The 20,752-nt window shown below is 31.3% G+C and overlaps 1 protein-coding gene across 1 annotated transcript in view; it reads right to left on the bottom strand.

Moving 5' to 3' along the window:
* The window catches only part of LOC140443803 (uncharacterized), a 124,890-nt gene that overhangs the window by 59,707 nt on the left and 44,431 nt on the right, over window positions 1-20,752 (bottom strand). Inside the window, 1 exon segment of the mRNA XM_072535259.1 lies at window positions 18,072-18,210. Coding sequence (XP_072391360.1) covers window positions 18,072-18,182 — 111 coding nt within the window. The 5' untranslated portion in view covers window positions 18,183-18,210.

The raw sequence follows: 20,752 nt of genomic DNA on the forward strand, positions 1-20,752 counted from the left end.
AGGCGTTTGAGATGTGGCTGTATCGAAGGATACTAAAAATTCCATGGACTAGCAGAACTAGAAACGAAGAAGTTCTTCGAAGAATGGGACATCAACGAACTCTATTAAATATTATTAAGAGGCGAAAACTAGAATATCTTGGACATATAATCACAGGACCAAGATATGAGTTCCTTCGGCTAATTCTCAACGGTAAAATCGAAGGAAAGAAATGGATAGGACGGAAGAAACTCTCTTGGTTGATGAATTTGCGGCAGTGGACAGGTTTGACAGCGGACCAATTGCTACACGTAGCGCAAGACCGAGATCAGTATAAAAATATTGTAAGCATGGTAGTCGCCGACGTTCCGTAGGGATATGGCACTATAAGAAGAGAAGAAGATACCATTCAGAGTGTACTAACTTGACTATAGTCTGGAGTAAGTCTATATTTATCTGAGTGCTCTTTTAAAGAAAATTATGGAGCCTTAACATTTTTGCAGCCTAATTTATCTCATTGCAATGGCTTCTCCACGATGCTCCTTTTACCCTTGTTAGTTCCCTTATGTTCTTTTGTTGAAATAATATAAATTTTTTTTGAAAATAGTAAAAAATTAAACTAGATTAGTAGAAAATATGATTTCTAAGTCTAATATTCTTGGTTGTAACAGGACCATTAAAGTTTACTACCTACACTTACTACCTCCACAGAGAAAGATTAAACGCATGGAAACGTTATTAAAGAAGATGGAATTACCATATGATCGCCGAGTATTGTTGTAGCCTTCGGAGATATTGTTCTGGACATTAACAAGCTAAAAAGTCATTAAAAGGAAAATTCTTTGGTTATAAACAACAAATTTTGCATTTTTTGTGTGTTACTATGTGTTTTCTTCTTATTTTTGTACATAAATAAATAGCTTTATAATAGTTTTGTTTGTTTTTATTTTGGCAAGTAATAAAGCAAAATTTATAGAAGTTAAAACAATATTTTTTTCCTATCACAATATTAGCAAGAAAAAAGAAAGATATTTTTGAAAAATCAGAAAGTCAAAACTATTTAAAATCAGTTCTTACTTCTTCAGCACTAAAATGTTTGTATCATAGTCCCATATTAGTGACGACACTTTAACCAAACATTTTAGAGAAATTGTATTATAAATATTATAATGTATGAGAACATAAATCCTAATCTTATTATAGAGAGCGCTTTCAACCTGTAAACTATTAATCTTTTAAATGCATCGTTTAACCAACTGCATAAAATATAAATTAAAATGTGTTCATTTATTATTTTTGTAATCAGTATTTGTATTTTAGAAATTATTAATTTTTACTGATACTTTCCCTTTTCTGTTTCCTTTATCTAGAATTTTTTAAATTTTCTGTTAAAAAAATCTCCAACAAACAATACAGATAAATAGAGATTAGTTTTATAAACATAAAAAGAGAACAGAATCTGTTTGATACGTTTTATTTAACTATCCTGCTCTATATAAAGGGCACTACAGATAAAATCAGCAGAGTTTTAAGGAAAAACTAAATGGAGACTATATTTAAAACCGACAGGAAAATCTAAACCATATTACCATCCGCAAAATCAAAAATTGCATTAAAAAATCAAGGAGTATACAAGGACCCTTGTGAGGACTGCGATAAATCGTACATCGGACAGATCGATCGAAGAATACAGGTTAGACCAAAAGAACATTAAAAGGTCATCAAAAGAAAAAGAAAGACGTTATCCTTGCACAACATGTCATAAACAAATGACATAAACAACTTAAATAAAACAATGATACTAGGTAACATTGAAAATAGGACCAAGAATGTAATCAGAAAAGTAATAGAAATTGAAAAACATTTAAATACAACAGGTGATGCCCAAAGATTCTTAACTGCATGGAAATCAATTTTACACTAACGTAGAAATTACATTAGAATCACAAGAAGTGCTGCAAGGTATTTAAGCACAGCATGTCGTACGAATGCATCATCCTCCATATTGCCTGGAGTTTCAGGATGGTTTCCAACCGCCGTTCTTGAGGAGGAACGAAGATTTTTCGATTTCATCCTCTAGTTATTCAGGAAGTTATGTTTCTTCGACTTACAGTTTGTAAGTCGGGCTCAGTTGTCTTTATACATTTACTTTTGGAGATTGGGCAAAATTTTACATAGGACAAATAGGGACAAGATAATCAATGGTTTAAACGCATACTGATATATTTACAAGAGATAGTTTTAACAAAAACAAGACTTCCTATATGAATTTTTACTAATCAAAAATAAATTGATTTGATTTGACAATGATGATATGTTTAGTTTTAAGTAGTAATAGGAATAGGATTAGAAATGTAAATGATAAGTATACCATTAGAAATATGACTTGTGATAGGAATATGGGTATTAGGCGTGATAATATTATAGTTAGGGGGAATATCAAAAATGGGCATAGCATTAGTAATGAAGGTAGGGAAACATTAAATATTAGCATTAAAAATAAAAACGGTAATACAATAAATAACGGATATAATGTTAATACAAAAACCAGGAAGCATGAAATCAACGTTAACACCAATAATGGAGAAGAAGAATACAGAAATAAGGAAATACATCTTAACAAGACAAATCATATAGGAATAGCGACATGGAATGTGACATCTCTGACCGGCAAGGAAATAGAAGCTACGGAAGAAATGGAAAAAATGAACGTACAAATAATGGGAATAAGCGAGACAAAAAAGATAGGGAAAGGACACATCAATATCAATGAGAAATATAGTCTATATTATTCCGGAGTACCACAGAGTCACAGAGCAAAAGAAGGAGTCGGTATAATAGTTAATAAAAGAATAGAATCAAGAATAACAAACTACGAAGCAGTATCATCTAGAATAATCACAGCCCAAATAGAACTAAAAGACAAGATAGGAATAATACAAATATACGGACCAACAGAAGGTAATGAAGAAGAGATAATGATAGAATTCTACAACGAACTCCAAAACGCATTAGACAAATTAAGAGAGACAAGAGAAAAAATAGTAATCTTAGGCGATTGGAATTCAAGAGTAGGTAAGGATATTAACAGGGGATTAGGATGCATTGGAAAATATGGGGAAGAAACATTAAATAGAAATGGAATTAAAATGCTAGAATTCTGCCAAACCAATGACCTGATAATAGGAAACACATTCAGTGAACAAACCATTAACGACAAATATACATTTGTGGCTGAAGAGAGAAATGCGAAAAGCTTAATCGGCTATATAGTCTATAAGAGAAACCTAGAACAAAATATAAAAAACATCTTAACGGAAAAGGAACCCGAACTGTCTACACAACACAGGATGGTCACTGCAAAACTGGAGGATGAAAAAATGGAGGAAGTGGAAAGAAAAGAGTACAAGAAAGTAAATGTAAACAAACTAAAGATAAAAAGTGTGCGAGAATTTTACACGGAGGAAACTAACAAAAGACTGAGATAAATAGAGCGCCAAAAAGAAACATGGACAATGGAAGAAAGATGGAATACATACAGTGAAGTATTAAAGACAACAGCAACTGAAGTGTGTGGAATCAAAAAATATAATAAACAGTTAAAAAGGACAAGGTGGTGGAATAAAGAAGTGAAGACAGATATAAAAAAGAAGAAAATAGCATGGAAAAAATACCTCGAAACGGGATTAGAAGAAGATAAAGAAAAATACTATAGGCAGAGACGATTGGCAAAAAAGACAGTCACACAAGCAAAAACAAAAACATGGAAAGAATTTGGAGAAGAACTTCAGGAAGAATATATAACAAATAATAGAAACTTTTGGACGACAATACGACACATAAGGCAGGGAAAACGAAAGGAAATAAACGCAGTAAGAGATACTTCAAACCAAATACAAATAAGCCCAGAACAAATAGCTAGGGTATGGAAAGAATATTATGAGAAAAAATTTGATACCGAAGTGATAAAGAAAGACAATATAATCAATGAAGGCGAAGAAAACACAGAGCCAGAGCAAATAAGTAGAGAAGAAGTAATAGAAGGATTATCAAATATAAAAATAGGCAAGGCAGGTGAAGATGATGAAATTGAACCGGAAATGGTAAAATACATGGGAGAAGAAGGAATAAACTGGCTTTGGAAAATATATAAAGAGGCGTGGGAAAAACAAACAATCCCTAAAGACTGGCAGAGCAATATCATCGTGCCAATATACAAAAAAGGAGAACATGTAAACTGCGACAACTATAGGGCAATATGTCTGTCATCGGTGTGCTTTAAAATATATACGAAAATAATAGAGAAGAGACTGAGACAAGAAGTAGAAATGGTATTGGGAGAAGAACAAATGGCATTTAGACCGGGAAGACAGACAAATGACAACATATATATCATTAGAAACCTAATAGAAAGAAGCATAGATACGGGGAAAAAACTAGTATTAGCATTCATAGACCTAAGAGCAGCATTTGACACGATAGAAAGACATATTATAGGGAAATGCTTGAGGAAAATTAACGTACCTAATGCATTGATACAAATTATAGAAAGTACTTACAAAGAGGTAAAAGGAAGGGTACAAATAACAGGGGAAAGATCGGAAGCATTTAATTGGAAGAGAGGTATTAAACAAGGAGATAGTCTCAGCCCTTTGCTATTCATAATAGTAATGAACGAATTGATAAGAAACACTAGAGTCAGAACTAATCAACTACAGACAATAATAGGTTACCGCAGAATACAACCGGTAACAATAGAGTCCTTAATGTATGCAGACGACATAGTACTAATAGCAGATTCCGAGAATAAAATGCAGAAACTAATGGATATATGGGTAGAACAAATAGAAGAACAAATAGAAGAACTTTTCTAGAAGAAGAAGAAGAACATTTAGAGGTAAACGAGGAAAAAAGTAAGATAATGATAATCAGCGGCAAAGGAGATAAGGAAGATAATCAAATAAAGATAAAATGTAAAAACTCAGAATTGGAAATAGTAACAACTTACGAATACCTGGGAAGTATAATAACTAATGATGGAAAAATAGACTGGGAAATAACAAATAGAGCGAAGAAATCAAACAAGTTATATTATGCGTTAGTCCCAATAATGGGAAAAAGAGAACTTGCACGAGAAACAAGAATAAAAATATATAACACAATAGTGATACCGACTGTGCTCTATGCAAGTGAAAACTGGACAATTCTGGAAAAACATAAGAGCAGGATAAACGCAATGGAGATGAGACATCTAAGAAGGATAGTTGGAAAGACAAAATGGGATAGATTAAGCAACGAGACTATTAGGAGAATGGCCAACCAGGAACCGATAATGAACAAAATAGCAAAGAGACAAATGAACTGGTATGGGCATCTGATGAGGATGCAATCCAATAGAATAACAAGAAAAATTTATGAAGCAAAAAACATCGGAAAAAGAAAAAGAGGCAGACCAAGAAAAAAATGGATACAGCAAGTAGTAGAGGCGGGGAAACTTAAACAAAAATCACTCGAGGAATTGAAAATAATGGCAGGAAACAGAAAAGAATGGAAGAGGTGGGTAAATGGAAATTAAAATAGCTAGCCCAAATCCGACACCCTGTTAGGGTAAAAGGAAGGGGAGAAAGAAAGAAAGAATTGATTTGATTGTTTTAATATTCCGTAATTTTGTAGATAAAAAAATATGAAAATTGGGCGACCTAATTCAATAAACAACTTGGAACAAATAATTTTCTTCTGCATCAGCATAAAAAGTTGTTCATATGTTGAAATATTTCCACTATTTATTTATAAATTGTATGTTTTGTTTCGATAGTCTGTTTTTAATGTAATTTGTATCAAAAAACTAGACCGTCTCTTTTTATGCTTATATTTCATGTAAGTATTAAACACAGAATATTGTAAGAGTATATTTTTATGCGAAAGACAACGAATGTAGATGCGAGGCGAGAATCTCCCCAAAAAGTAGCTTAGAAATAACAAAGTGAGACCATGGCGTGTGATTTTTACTGTTTTTTTATGTTGCTGAACACGAAACTGGAATTATATTTAGTCTAAAATTGGGGGCCACTGTCAAAATTAGCAATAAAAGAAAAAAAATTTAAGAGTTTTTTTAATGGTTTTTCATGTTAATCTCTTTGATGTTTATATTTAAGTTAAATTTTCATCACATTTCTTTAAAAAAATTAAAATACAAGTAGAGTTTTCTAAAGCAATAACAAAAATAAGGTTGTAGGTAAAAGTGTTAAACAGGAGGCAATCCAGGACATCACCTTCTCTGTGTCTCATCCAGCCCATCCTTTATCTCAAAGGATCGAGAATTTTCTACCTGTATCCTAATGCTGGCTTTTAAGTTAGATATTGTCATTCTGGTTAATCGGATAAGTGTTTTTGGTATAGCAAACTCAAGCAGTCATTGGTATATTATTGTTTTCTTGACACTGTCGTATTCGGCATTGAAGTCGACGAATAGATGATGGGTTTCAATATTAAATTCTAATGTTTTCTTGAGGATCTGTCTTATTAAATGAATCTGGCCAATTGCTGATTTTTCTGGAGTAAATTCTGCCTGGTATTTTCCTACTATGCCAACTGTGTAAAATTGTAGCCTTTCGTAGAGAATATTTGCTAGTATTTTGTAAGAAGTTGTTAACAGGGTTATACCTCTGTAGTTGTCACACTGGAGTTGATCGCCTTTTTTATATAACGGACATATCATGCCTTGAGACCATTCACAGGGCATGGTCTCATTTTGCCAGACAAAAAGTAAAAGTTTATGCAGACCTTGTAGCAGGGCATCGCCATCATTCTTGTAGAGCTCACTACAAATTTGATCAGTTCCGGATGATTTATTATTTTTAAGCTTTTAAATGGCTTGGAAAGCCTCTTTAGTGGTAGGTAGTCTTTCGTTTGGGTTCAATAGATTCCAATCATTTCAATCTGCTACGGTGTTATCTGCTTCTTAGATATAATGGCCGTTAAATTTTGCGTCAAAAAATTCAACCTTTCGTTTCTAGATCGATGCAGTATGACTTAGGATATTTCCTTTCAGCTTCCTATTCTTGGCTTAAACTCTTTACTAATTTTGTTTACATTTCTGTAGAACTTTCGAGTTTCGTTTTGATTTCTTAGTTGGCACTTCTTGTCAAACCATTCATTTTGTCTAACTGGTTTGGTTTTTTCCAATATTTCCGATGCCTTCTCAGTTATTATATTTCTATATTTTGTCCACAATTCCTCTACATTTTCTCCCGCTTTCAGGATCTCTATTTCCTCATCCAGTTGTCTCCTATACTTTTTGGCATATATATATATATATATATATATATATATATATATATATATATATATATATATATATATATATACATTATATACAGCTTCCTATTCTTGGCTTTAACTCTTTACTCATTTTGTTTACATTTCTGTAGAACTTTCGAGTTTCGTTTTGATTTCTTAGTTGGCACTTCTTGTCAAACCATTCATTTTGTCTAACTGGTTTGGTTTTTCCCAATATTTTTGATGCCTCTCAGTTATTATATTTCTACATTTTGTCCACAATTCCTCTACATTTTCTCCCGCTTTCAGGATCTCTATTTCCTCATCCAGTTGTCTCCTATACTTCCTTGCAACGGTTTCAATGCGCACATTATATATATATATATATATATATATATATATATATATATATATATATATATATATATATATATATATATATATATATATTGAAATGATATTGTTTAAAAAATTAATTTATAAGTTATATACTAGATAATTTTAGATATAACAAGTATTTGGTTATTTTAAGAAGTTAAATACTAGAGAATTTAATAAAAATATATTTATGTGAGGGCATTTTAAGAAATTAGCATATAATAATTGTAAAAAGTTGTATTTTAGTAGTTATGATTTTGTAGATATATTTAAGTGAGCCATGTGCATAGGCAACCAACTATACAGTAAATTGACAGATAGAAATTAATCATAATACGAATATAAGTGGGGTTATAATAATAATGTTAGTTTAAAATGTTTAATTTATATATATATTTAATGATTTAAATGTTTATTCTGATCTGAAAAGCCTAAATGTCAACAAAATTATTAATAGAAAAGAATGGAATTCTCTGGATCACCGGAGATGGCCATGTTTGCGAAATGGTTTGTTCCAGAAAATTCAGACATGTATTTAATAGAACAAATTGGAACATGATCTCTTACCAGATGATTCTAGAATATCCAAAAAGATATAAATACCCGTGATTTGGATTCAAGATGGAGTTTTTAGTCAGAAGTCAGGCCAGTTTATTATGAAAGTTAGTAGACACATTTAGTTAGTGAAGTAAATTGTTCAGAATTTTCAAGAAGTCAGTCAGAAAACTTTAGTAAGAAATATGAAAGTTAGTTGGAGTCAGTGAATCAGTTACAAATAGTCAAATTGTTTAATATAGTGAGTTAAATGAAGATTAAAAATTATGCATATATTTAATGCACATTTATAATTATACACAAATAATTATTGAAGATTATAAAAGTATATTAGAAGAATATTGGATGGACATTGGAAGGAATTAAAATTATATTATGATTGGAGATTAGTATAAATCAACTTATAATAATTGGATATTGGTATATTGAAAAGAAGAATAAATATAAATGGTGTTTGCTGGTTTGCTTGGTGGTGTATAAATGCTGGTGAAGAAAACTATATCTTAAATTGGTAGAAGCTGATAATTGGAAAAAGTAATTTCACAAAAACAAGGATAACCGAAGTACGAAGACATTCAGTGATGATTAGAATCTATATAGTGGAAAACAGTTCATTTAGGCATTCAGTGAAAGAAAGGTAAAAAATTTTGTTAATATAATTTAGTTAGTGTCATAACAATTTCAATTTTGAAGATAGTTTGTTTAAATTTTACATTGTCTATAGAATTTAATTAGTTTTATAAGAATATCAATTTAAAGATAGTTTATTTTAAATTTACATTGGCTAGGTTAGATATATATGTGTGTTTCATAATAGTTATAATAAAGATAATTTAAAAAAGTACTTACAAGCTAATTCTTTGAGAACCGCGATAAAAACCCTATATATTATATTATTAAAAATACTCATTGCTCATCATTCAAACAAACAAATACATCATAACAATATATATATATATATATATATATATATATATATATATATATATATATATATATATATATATATATATATATATCATCAGATGAGAGCTACAATTATTTAAAATATGGTAAAATACAATTTAGTAGTTGTTTGTTATTTATATCTTACTTGATTGAGGTTAACGACAGTCCGATTTTTTAATAACATCAACTAATGGTTTGTGGATACAATGTGGGTTGCAGCTATATTCTACATGTAACATTTAGTTGTATAATTTACTTTAACAATTAAAATGTAAGTACAAACACAATGCAAAGTAAAAACAAAACAAACACAAAAACAATTAGTTGAGTGACTGTCATTAAGGTTAAGTACCAGAAATACCAAATATCAAATGTTACTGATTGACTTATGCCAGAAGATAATTAGTTCCATGTCGTTGATGTAGTAGTTTTTTTTTTATTGAGATTTACTGTAAAGGTTTGTTTTAGTTGAAAAATTTTGAAATTACATTTTGTGTTATATTAATTATTTATTAGTTATGTGTGTCTGTTTATAATGTTTGCTTTTCAATGTGTAATAAATAAGCATAAATCTCACTCAGATGCTCAACATCTGATTTCTTATTTATTAAATTATCCATTTGAGTGACTCTTCCTCGAAATGGCATTTTTCACAAGTTCAGTATTATTTTAACATTTTGATTCTCTGGCATTTGTATAATGTGACCAAGCCTTCTAGCTCTTTGGGCTCGTATTCTTGCCGTAATTACTGGTTTTTCATACATCCTCATTATTTCTTTATTCGTTCGTCGTCTCCAAATATCCTCTGCCGCCTTCATTCCTCCGAAGATTTTTCTGAGCACCTTTCTTTCCCAGATCTCTACTTTCTTTTCTTCCTGCTGGTTCATAATCCACGTTTCACAGGCATACATCACTCTGGGTTCTGATACTGTCTCGTAGACTCGCAGTTTAGCGGTTCTTGACACATTTTTTGCTTTCAGTAATGAATTTAGTGACCCTATTGCTCTGCTTCCTTTTATTAATCTTTTGTCTATCTGTTTTTCTTCTTTTCTCGTGTTCGTTATGGTTACTATGTATTCAAATTCTGACACTTTTTTAAAATTATAGACAGTCTCTGCTCCTTTCATTTTGATATATTTGTTATTATTTGTTATATCTCCTCTCATTTCCATATATTACGTTTTTGTTTGGTCTATTATTAATCCGTATCTTTTCGCTTATTCTTCAAATTTCTGGAAGACTTTTTCTAAATGTTTTTTTGTTCTCGCTAGTATCACCACATCATCGGCGTACGCTATGCACTGTTGTCCATGCGCAAATTATCAACATTAATTCTGTCTTGTTTCATATGTTTATCCTTTATAAGGTTTGAAATTCTTCCTCTAATTTTTACCATTACAAGAAAGTGGTCACTATCTATGTTTGGACCTCTGTAGCTTCTGACATCCATGAGGTCGGAAAAATGCCTTGTATCTATTAGGATATTATCTATCTGGTTAACGGTTTCGTCGTCAGGTGATTTCCATGATCCTTTGTGTATAATTTGATGGCAAAATCTTGTTGCTCCCAATATCATGTTTTTTGGGGCTTGCAAAGTTAATCTCGAGTTATTGGCGAAAATAAGGACGCAAACAGCAAAACTTATTGATTTTTTTCAGATTTTGTTAAATAAAAAAATAAGCATAAGATTTGCGACCGGTGCATATTATGATTATTGATACAAGATATACCCTGAAGTGATTCCAGCAAAAAATAGACTCCTATAGAAATTTTCCATTATGGTCTGCTTTTCGACAGATCCCTAAAGCGACTAATCCTTTTTTCAATGATAAATAAAGACGCGCAGAAGTCTTGAAAAGGTATCAATGCCAAAAAATCTTTGAAAATTCGTCCCTTAACAAGAAACTGTCTTTAATTTAAAGTACTCTATATAATATTCTGTCGAATTTTAAAAAGAAATATAAACGATTTCCTAAGACAATTTCTAAAAAATAATAAAAACTTATTTTTAAATATTTTCTTATAAGATATTTTTTGACAATGTTTACCCAATTTTAAAGCAACAATAATTCCAGAATTTTTTTCAGCGACCTGAAAACATAAGAAAAATAAATTCAAACATTAGAAGCATGTGTTATTTTAGGGGTGAGTGCCGCCAGCTTATTAGTTCTAATTAAAAGTTATACAAAACATTGAATTATATTCTGTGTTTACTACTCGTAACATAATACTAATTAACTAACTGCAACTTGTTTTAAAACAAATGTTTGTAATTATTAAAATTGTTATAGCCCAGTCTGGTTAAAAAAAAGGTGGAAAAATGTTTCGCAGATATCTGAAGCTTTTAAGACATAGGTGGGGGATACTAGATGATGAATAGATGAAAAGATACTCCTAGTTTTACCTTGAGTTTTTTTTAAGCAATAATTTATGGTCACAATTTGATTTTTTGTCTATAAATTTTTTCTCTTATATTTTAAATAAACAATATTTATGTCATTTTTTTATGTCAAGAATATCTTTATTTTCCCGTTTTTTTAATTAAAATTGATAAATAATTTACAGAGATATTTGCAAAAAAGCAGTTTTTTTGCACTAATTTATAAATTTTATTAATTTTTTTATTAACAAAATAAAATGGTATTAATACATTTAACCATCAAGGAATTACCATCTTTTAGATTTGTGCGAAATTTCCCCCCGATCAGTCAAATATTTTATAAGTTATTTAATTTGTTTATCCCTGAGGCTAATTATTTAAACTATTGAGCTTGCCCTATGCATGATGCTAGACACATTCAGTAAATTTCATAGGATTCTTTAAGACTTAGACTATCTTAGATGTTAAATGCATATTGAGTTTTCATCGAAATTATTTACAAAATAAACGTTTGAAAAAGGGGTATGTTTTTTACTTATAAACAATTGTAATAACTTCTATATTTTTCAAGCTACAGACTTGTACGTACAACCATTGGATAGCTGGTAAAAAAGCTGACATTAAAAAATAAAAAACCTTCTATGACCAATAGGAACGAAGTTAGTGACTATTTTTAAAAAAACCATATCTCCATTGTTTATAAACATTAATAAGTAAAATTTGCACAAATTTTGAATGAAAATCTTAACTTATAGCTATAAAATTTATCTAATTTTTCGAAACGACGGTACTTCCGAAAGATCGACATAGGAAAGTGGAGAGGATATCTGTTTCAGCTCCGTTTTTTTTTGGCATCGAAACTTCAAATTGCAACATGTAGGAAAAATTTATATTATATCGGCTTCCTTTGCAGCTGCAAGCCTCTTTTTTTATTCTGGGGTAGCTCGTCGAAATATGAATAACAACATGGTTTTCACTGGCCGGAAAATATGGGAAAACTCGGAAAATTGAGTCCGTTTGAAATTCACCCTAAATACTTACTTTTTTTTAATTTGCTCGAATAGTCTGTCGCAGTATTAATAATGATGACATAATTTTCACCCCCCATAAATCTCGGAAAATCCCGGAAAATCAACATATGTTTTTTCATTTTATATCAATGATGTAATAATACTTATATATTTTATAAATTAAATTTCAGGTAATTTTTTACACATTATATTATTATATTCCTTGTATTAATTATAATTATTTGTATTTTTATAATTAACCATATTGATTTTTATTCTATTTTTCTTACAAATATGATATACAATATTAATCTAATCTGCCTTATTGCTTTGATAAAATAAGTCGATTTTTTCATCACTTGCCTTATTAAATTTTGCAATGTTTATTGAACTTTACTTTTTTTATTTTCTTTACATACATTGGTGTAAAAGTTAAAATTTGGTTCATTTATTCGACTTCACTGTCAGGTCTGAACCTTTTTGGTGCAGGTTGTTTGTCTACACTTATTAAGTCAGTCTTTCCATACATTAACATATTAATGGGCGATCTTAATGCCAAGGTGGGTCAAGGTAAGGTAGGAGAACAAGTAGGAAAATATGGGCTTGGAAACAGAAATGACAGAGGAGATCGATTGATTTAATTTTGCCAAAGTGAAGATTTCGTAATAACAAATACCTTTTTCAAATTACCTCCTCGACGGTTATATACATGGACATCTCCACAACATACCAAAGAAAAAATAGTGAGAAATCAAATAGACTACATTATGATAGCAAGGAGGTATCATAATGCTGTTAAATGTACTAAGACGTACCCAGGAGCTGATATAGGCTCAGATCATAACCCGGTAGTTACTGTGATAGAGGCGAGACCAAAAAAGATTAGAAGACCACACAGAAAGGCACTAGATTTAAATAAACTTAGAAACAAAAATAAGTATACGACAAGAAACAGGAGAAGAAATAAATGAAAACCTCCGTTCAGTGCAGCAACAAATTAACGATACAAACAAGGTTAACCAAAAATTAAAGTACATAAATACAGCTATACAAACAGCAGGAAAGAAACATCTTACAAATACAACAACAAAGAATAAGGGGTGGATGACACAAGATATACTAGACTTGATGGAACAAAAAACAAAGATGAAGAATTACCCAGACAAATACAAAGAAATAAATAAACACATAAAAAGAGAATAAAAGAAGCCAAAGAGGAGTGGATTAAAGAACAATGTTCAGAAATGGCAACCTATGAGAAAAAGTACGATGCGTTCAATATGCACAAAAAAGTAAAAGAGATAACAGGAAGCATAAAGAAATGCCAAATAGGTAAACTTAAAGACAAAGTAGAGAATAAAATAAAAAGATGGACAGAATACCTGAATGAATTATTTGAAGACGATAGAAACAACTTAACTCAGATAATCAATGCAACTCTGCCAGACATATTGTAAGAAGAAGTAGAATACGCAATAAGAAACGCTAAAAATGGAAAAGCAAATGGACCTGATGAAATTCCTACAGAACTGTTGAAGCTTTTGAATGATAAATCCGTAACCATAATATTAAATTTTGCAGCGAGGAGCTAAAACAGTTTCCCCTCCACTTTCCTATGTCGATCTTTCGAAAGTAACTTCGTTTCGAAAGGTTTTAAGTTTCGAAAAATTGGATGAATTTTATAGCTATAAAATTCAATATAAAGTTTAGATTTTCATTCAAAATTTGTGCAAATTTTACTTCTTAATGTTTATAAACAATAGAGATATAATTAACAAAAAAATTGTCGCTAACTTTGTTCCTATTGTTTATAGAAGATTAATTTTTTTTGTTAAATGTGAGTTTTTTTACCAGCTATCTAATGGTTGTACGTACAAGTCTGTAGCTTAAAAAATATAGAAGTAATTACAATTGTTTATAAGTAAAAAACATACCCCTTTTTCAAACGTTTATTTTTTTGTAAATAATTTCGATGAAACCTCAATATGCATTTAACTTCTGAGATGGTGTAAGTCTTAAAGAATCCCATGAAATTTGCTGAATGTGTCTAGCATCATGCATAGGGCAAGCTCAATAGTTTAAAAAATTAGCCTCAGGGATAAACAAATTAAATAACTTTTAAACTATTTGACCGATCGGGGGGAAATTTCGCACAAATTTAAAGGACAGTAATTCCTCAATGTTGAAATGTATTAATAACATTTTATTTTGTTAATAAAAAAATTAATTAAATTTATAAATTAGTGCAAAAAAACTGCTTTTTTGCAAATATCTCCGTAAATTATTTATCAATTTTAATTGAAAAAACGGGAAAACAAAGATATTCTTGACATAAAAAAATGGTATAAATATTGTTTATTTAAATTATAAGGGAAAAAACTTATAGATAAAAAATCAAATTCTGACCATAAATTATTGTTTAAAAAAAACGCAAGGTAAAAATAGGAGTATCTTTTTATCTATTCGTCATCTAGTAACCCCCACCTATGTCTTAAAAGCTTCAGATATCTGCGAAACATTTTGCCGTGAAATCGATGATTTTTGTATAACCAGACTGGGCTATTATGTTTATAAAAAATTATTATAACATTATTTAATATTAACATTGTTTGAATGTTATATATTGATATAAAACTAATATGTATCAAGGCAACATCGAAAAAATTTTATAGTAAATTTTATCGATAGATAATACTGCAATGTTTTAAATAATAACAAAAATTATCGATAAACAAAAAGCTGTATCAAACAATATTCACAAGCGAGTATTTATTGCTTTTTTTCCCACCCTGACACCCTACCACAACAAGAGGATACCAGTTTTGAGACAGAACCTGACGTACTCAAAACTGAGGTAAAGCAGCAATCATATGATAAAAAAGTCATAAAGCGACTGCCTACCAAAATAATTTGGGCCCTAGATGATATTGGAGCGATGATAATACATCAAAATTTCCAAAGAGTGTGGCAGACAGGTAAATGGCTTGATTAAAAGTTTATACAATAACAATTATGTCAGAGTGAGAGCAGCTGCGGAACTAACTGAAAGTTTCAAGGTCACTAAGGATGTGAGACAAAGCTGTATACTAAGCCCAATTTTAATCAACACATGGTGCATGGATAATGCGGAAAGCTACTGAAGGCTGGAACGGTGACGACAGCGAGAAGGGGATGTGCAATCTGAGACATATCGATGATACAACCATCTTCGCTAGCTCAGAAGTTGAACTGATTCACATGCTACAACGGATTGTAGAAATATGTTTAACGATGGGTCTTAAAATAAAGAGAGACAAAACAAGGATCGTGATAAGTAACAGAGCTAACAACATTAAAAATCATCTAAACGTAAGTAAACAATATCGCTGTTATAGATAAATTTCTATATCTGGGCTTTTTAATAACTAACAAGGGGATTGTCAGCAATTGCAAAAAACTCTATCACAAAATAAAAAAAAAATAATAAAAAAGGCATAAAATAACGATCGACACAAAAATGAGACTGGCCAGTTTTTCCAGTTTTCACTTCTGTATCCGAATGCTGGACTCTTATGTTATGGAGAAAGATAAAAAATTATACATGCATTTGAGATGAAATATTGGAGGCTAATGCCTCCAATATTTGGATTTGGAGATTTGAAGAATGCTAATAATAATAATTTGCCAAATACTTGATATGGATATTGAAGAAACCCAATTTGGATTCCGTAGAGGCGTAGGTGCCCTTGCCCATTCAACGTACTAATCCAGAGATGCTTGGATGTGAACCAAGATATTTACATCTGTTTTATAGATTACAACAAGGCTTTCGATAAAGTCTGCCACAATGAGCTAATGGGCATCCTCAAAGCAAAACAATTACAATACAATGACCTTCAAATTAGAACAAATCTATATTATAAACAGCAGGCACACATACGCATTAATGAATACACATCAGAAGAGTTCGAAATTAAAAGAGAAGTGCGACATAGGTGTGTATTGACACCACTACTATTTAATCCATACTCTGAAGAAATTATGAAATTGATGATTGCCAACCTCCGTCGCGGAGATGGCACGTAAAGAAGAAAAATGCTAATGATACTATGAGTTTCCCAAAGGACAAATAAATCTATACTGAATTAACTAAATATAAAGACAATACTTATTATTAGAGACAATACTAATTAGCAACCAATCAAGAGACCCATCTCATGTTTGTTGACCTCCGTAAAGCATACGACAGCGTTCCTGTGATTAAATTGTGGAAATCACTGCAAGAAACTAACATTAGCTACACTCTGATCAAAGCTTTAAAAAATCTATATGAAAATTCTACATCACAAGTAAAAATTGGCAAAAGACTATCTAAAAAGTTCATCGTTACCAAGGGTCTGCGCCAAGGATGCTGTATTTCACCAACGTTGTTCAAGATATATGATGCAAAAGCACTAAATGTGGAAACGTAAATGTCACGGTATGGGTATAGACCTCGGAGAAGTTTGTTTATATACCTTACAATTTGCTGATGACCAAGTCATCATAGCTAATGATAAAGACGATCTAGAGTATATGGCAAGGAAACTAAAGGAGGAGTATGAACAGTGGGGCTTGGAAATTAATGTGGAAAAAACTAAATACCTACCCATAGGAGTTGAGTTATCCAATATTGAACTGGAGAATAATGAAGAAATTGCATCCTGTAGTGAATACACGTACCTGGGAGTAATCTTTGATAGAACGGGAAAAGACGATAAGAAAATAAAGAAAAGAGTAACACAAGCTGGAAGAACAATTGGCTGCCTAAATGGAATACTTTGGGTCTCCGAAATAGGAATAAAGCGAAAATACAATATATATGAAACACTAATTAAAAGCAGCCGAGCAGAAAAAAATTAGAAGCTGTAGAAATGGATGTGTTTAGAAGATTGTTAGGTATATCCCGCAGGGAAAGAGTTCGAAATGAGGAAATAAGACGACGAATTGGAGTAGACGGTTACTTAACAACAGATATTGAGAGGAAACAGTTAATTTGGTGTGGTCATGTTCAAAAAATGGAAGAAACAAGATTGCCCAAAAAGATTATGCAGTGGGTACCACCAAACCGTAAAAAACGAGAAAGACCTAAAAAGACATGGAAAGAAGGGGTAACCAAGGCGACGAGTACAAGGGATCTTAGAGATAGCCAATGGGACGATAGAAGAACGTGGGACTTGGGCATCGGACAACGTCGAAAGACGTTCTAAAACTGATATATATATATATATATATATATATATATATATATATATATATATATATATATATATATATATATATATATATATATATATAAAGACAATACTATGAATGTTAATATTTTTTGCTTTTAGTTTTATATTGATACATATACGTATATCTACCGGGACTTTTCTAATATTTTTTTGTGAACATAAATAGACGCTTAGTTTTTTAGTTTTGATAAGAATATTTTACAAAGTTGCAGTTATAATTTATATAGACATATGCATAATAGATATAAAGTGAAAGAATAGAAAGACTAAAGAAGGTGTGATACGTACACGAGATCTCACCTCGTCTGAGAGATCCTCGAAGGAGGCGAAAGGGGCAGGTCCCATGCGCTTCTGACGTCGGGACGACGACGTCCCACTTGCAGACGTCGGCATCGACATACCTCGAATACTACTGGGTGTTTACGTACTGCACGGCAAGCAAGAAAAAGGGGTGAACATAAATACTAGCTACTTTAATATCAACTAAATACAATATCAACAAATAATTCATTTATAAACCACAGACAAGTTCAATTTTAGTAAGAAAAAGTAAATATTACTATTTTTAGATGATTTAAAGCAAAGCAATAACTCCATAAACATAATCTTGACATTAATGATTACCTTTATATTCAAATTTGCATATCCTGTATAACTTATATACTCCAGTCGTCAGAGACGAAAATGCCACTGAACCTCTAAAAATCATACGAATAAGCTGAATTTTGCCTAGAATATTAATTTTGGGACCCCAAAAAAGACGCAAAAAAGTTTACCACTTTTACCCCCGGGCTTTCCCCTAAAACCCGCCTCGCAGGGGGGTAAAAACGCAAAAAATCGATTTACACAGAATCTGTACACCGTAGAAAAAACCGTTTCGAATAAAAAATGTAGCTGAGATAATTTTAAACAAAAATGTTTATAAGCATTTTTTATGTAGAATGAACAGTTCTCTTAGAAACAACGCTTATAGCGACCGTCGATTTTGCATGTTAGTTACGCGCGCGAAATCAATGTTCAATAAAATTTGTATCAGCTCGACGGTAAAAATTCGATATCCTTTGATTCAAGTGACCTATTGCCAAAAGTCAAGATGCGTTTTAAAGGTAAAGAATTTAGCTTTTGTAAGCAGATTTTGTATTTTGCCGCAAATACTCAGATTTTATGCAGGTGTTAAATAAATAAACGTGGCGCGATTTTTGCCATTTTTTATGATTCTCACAATACAATCTATCCCTTTCAGTGACTGGCCACTATGAAGTTTTGATTAGATACTAGAGCCTAACCTTTAAAAGCTATAGCATGAAATTTTAGTTTTGCTTTTTAACAACAAATGTGAGGCATTTGAAATATGCTTAAAAAACGTTGGATTTAAACTTTCACACAACAAACAATCTAAAATATTTAAAACTTTTTTTTTCAATTACACTAGTACGTTTTTTAAAAGAACAAAACTACTACAATAATATACACCGAAAACAGTCTTCTTGAATGCATTTTCCGTGACGTGTGATCGTTTGTAATGTAAAACATTAGATTCTGCGTTTTTTATTCATATTTCAAATGCTTCATATTTGTTACCACAACTCAAAATTGAAGTTTCATGTGAAAAGTTTACTACAACTGGTCAATGAAAGTGATCAATTGTATTGATCTCACGAGAATCGTAAAAAATGGCAAAATTCGCGCCACGTTAATTTATTTAACACCTTTATAAAAACTGAGTTTATTCTCGGCAAAATACAAAAACTGCATACGAAAGCTGCACTCTTTGCATTTAAAATGCATCTTGATTCTTGTCGATAGGACATTTGGATCAAAAGATATCGAATTTTTACCGTCCAGCTAATACAAATTTGATTGAATATTGATTTCGCGAGCATAACTGACATGCAAAATCAACGATCGCTTCAAGCGCTGTTTCTAAGAGAACCGTTCATTGTATACAAAAAATGCTTATAACCATTTTTGTTTAGAATTATCTCAGCTACATTATTTATTTGAAACATTTTTTTTCTACGGTGTACAGATTCTTGGTAAATCGATTTTTTCATGTTTTTACTTCCCTCTGAGGGGGATTTTAGGGGGACGGCCGGGGGTAAAAGTGTTAAGCTTTTTTGCATCTTTTTTGGAGTCCCAAAATTAATATTCTCTGCAAAATTCAGATTGTTCGTATGATTTTTAGGGGTTAACTATCTGACGACTGGACTAATGGGTTTGGAAAAAAGAATACAATTTTTAACTTGTCAAAATAAATGTTCTCCTAAATCTTTCACAAATACCTTAATAAATTTGTTTACAAATTTTTGTTAAAGATTATATCTATACTGAGTGACATAGAAATCCGAACACCCAGTTCAAATGATTTTATTTCAATAAAATTTGGTGTAATTTATTTATCTTACTGAAACAAACAAGTGATAAAGTTTTTAGCCTTATCAGTTGGAGATTCCGGTTTTTATACTTTTTGTTTTTAAATTCACTAACAATCTCAAAATGAATATTTCAGTCGCAGTAAAGATCCAAATTTGGCGGATTGTGGTTCTTGACATTCTTTACGATTGGTTACGATGCCTAGAGTACGGAGACCTGTACGATTTCGTCAACTTAGTGAGTTTGATAGGGGCCGTATAATGGGACTTCGGGAAGCTGGACTTTCTTTTCGGGAAGTTCAAGAAGGCCGTACGCAAAGAGCAAGGGGCACTGGACGCCGTCGTAGAACAACAGACAGTGAAGATCGCCGCCTAAGATTATTGGCCTTAAGAAACCGTTTCTCCACCATCGAGCAAAAAGACAAAAGAGGGAATGTAAAGGTAGTGGGGGCAAAAATATTGTTAGACAGGAAGTGCCATCTTGAGAGGCCAAATTAAAAAAGGAAAGAGAGTCTTTCCTTGTTTAAGAAATCAAATTTAGTTGGGTTATGTTATTATGTGTCCCAACTGTTACATAAAATCTTATTTATATTGAAG

The sequence above is a fragment of the Diabrotica undecimpunctata genome, chromosome 6, assembly GCF_040954645.1.
Source record: "Diabrotica undecimpunctata isolate CICGRU chromosome 6, icDiaUnde3, whole genome shotgun sequence".
Lineage (NCBI taxonomy): Eukaryota > Metazoa > Arthropoda > Insecta > Coleoptera > Chrysomelidae > Diabrotica > Diabrotica undecimpunctata.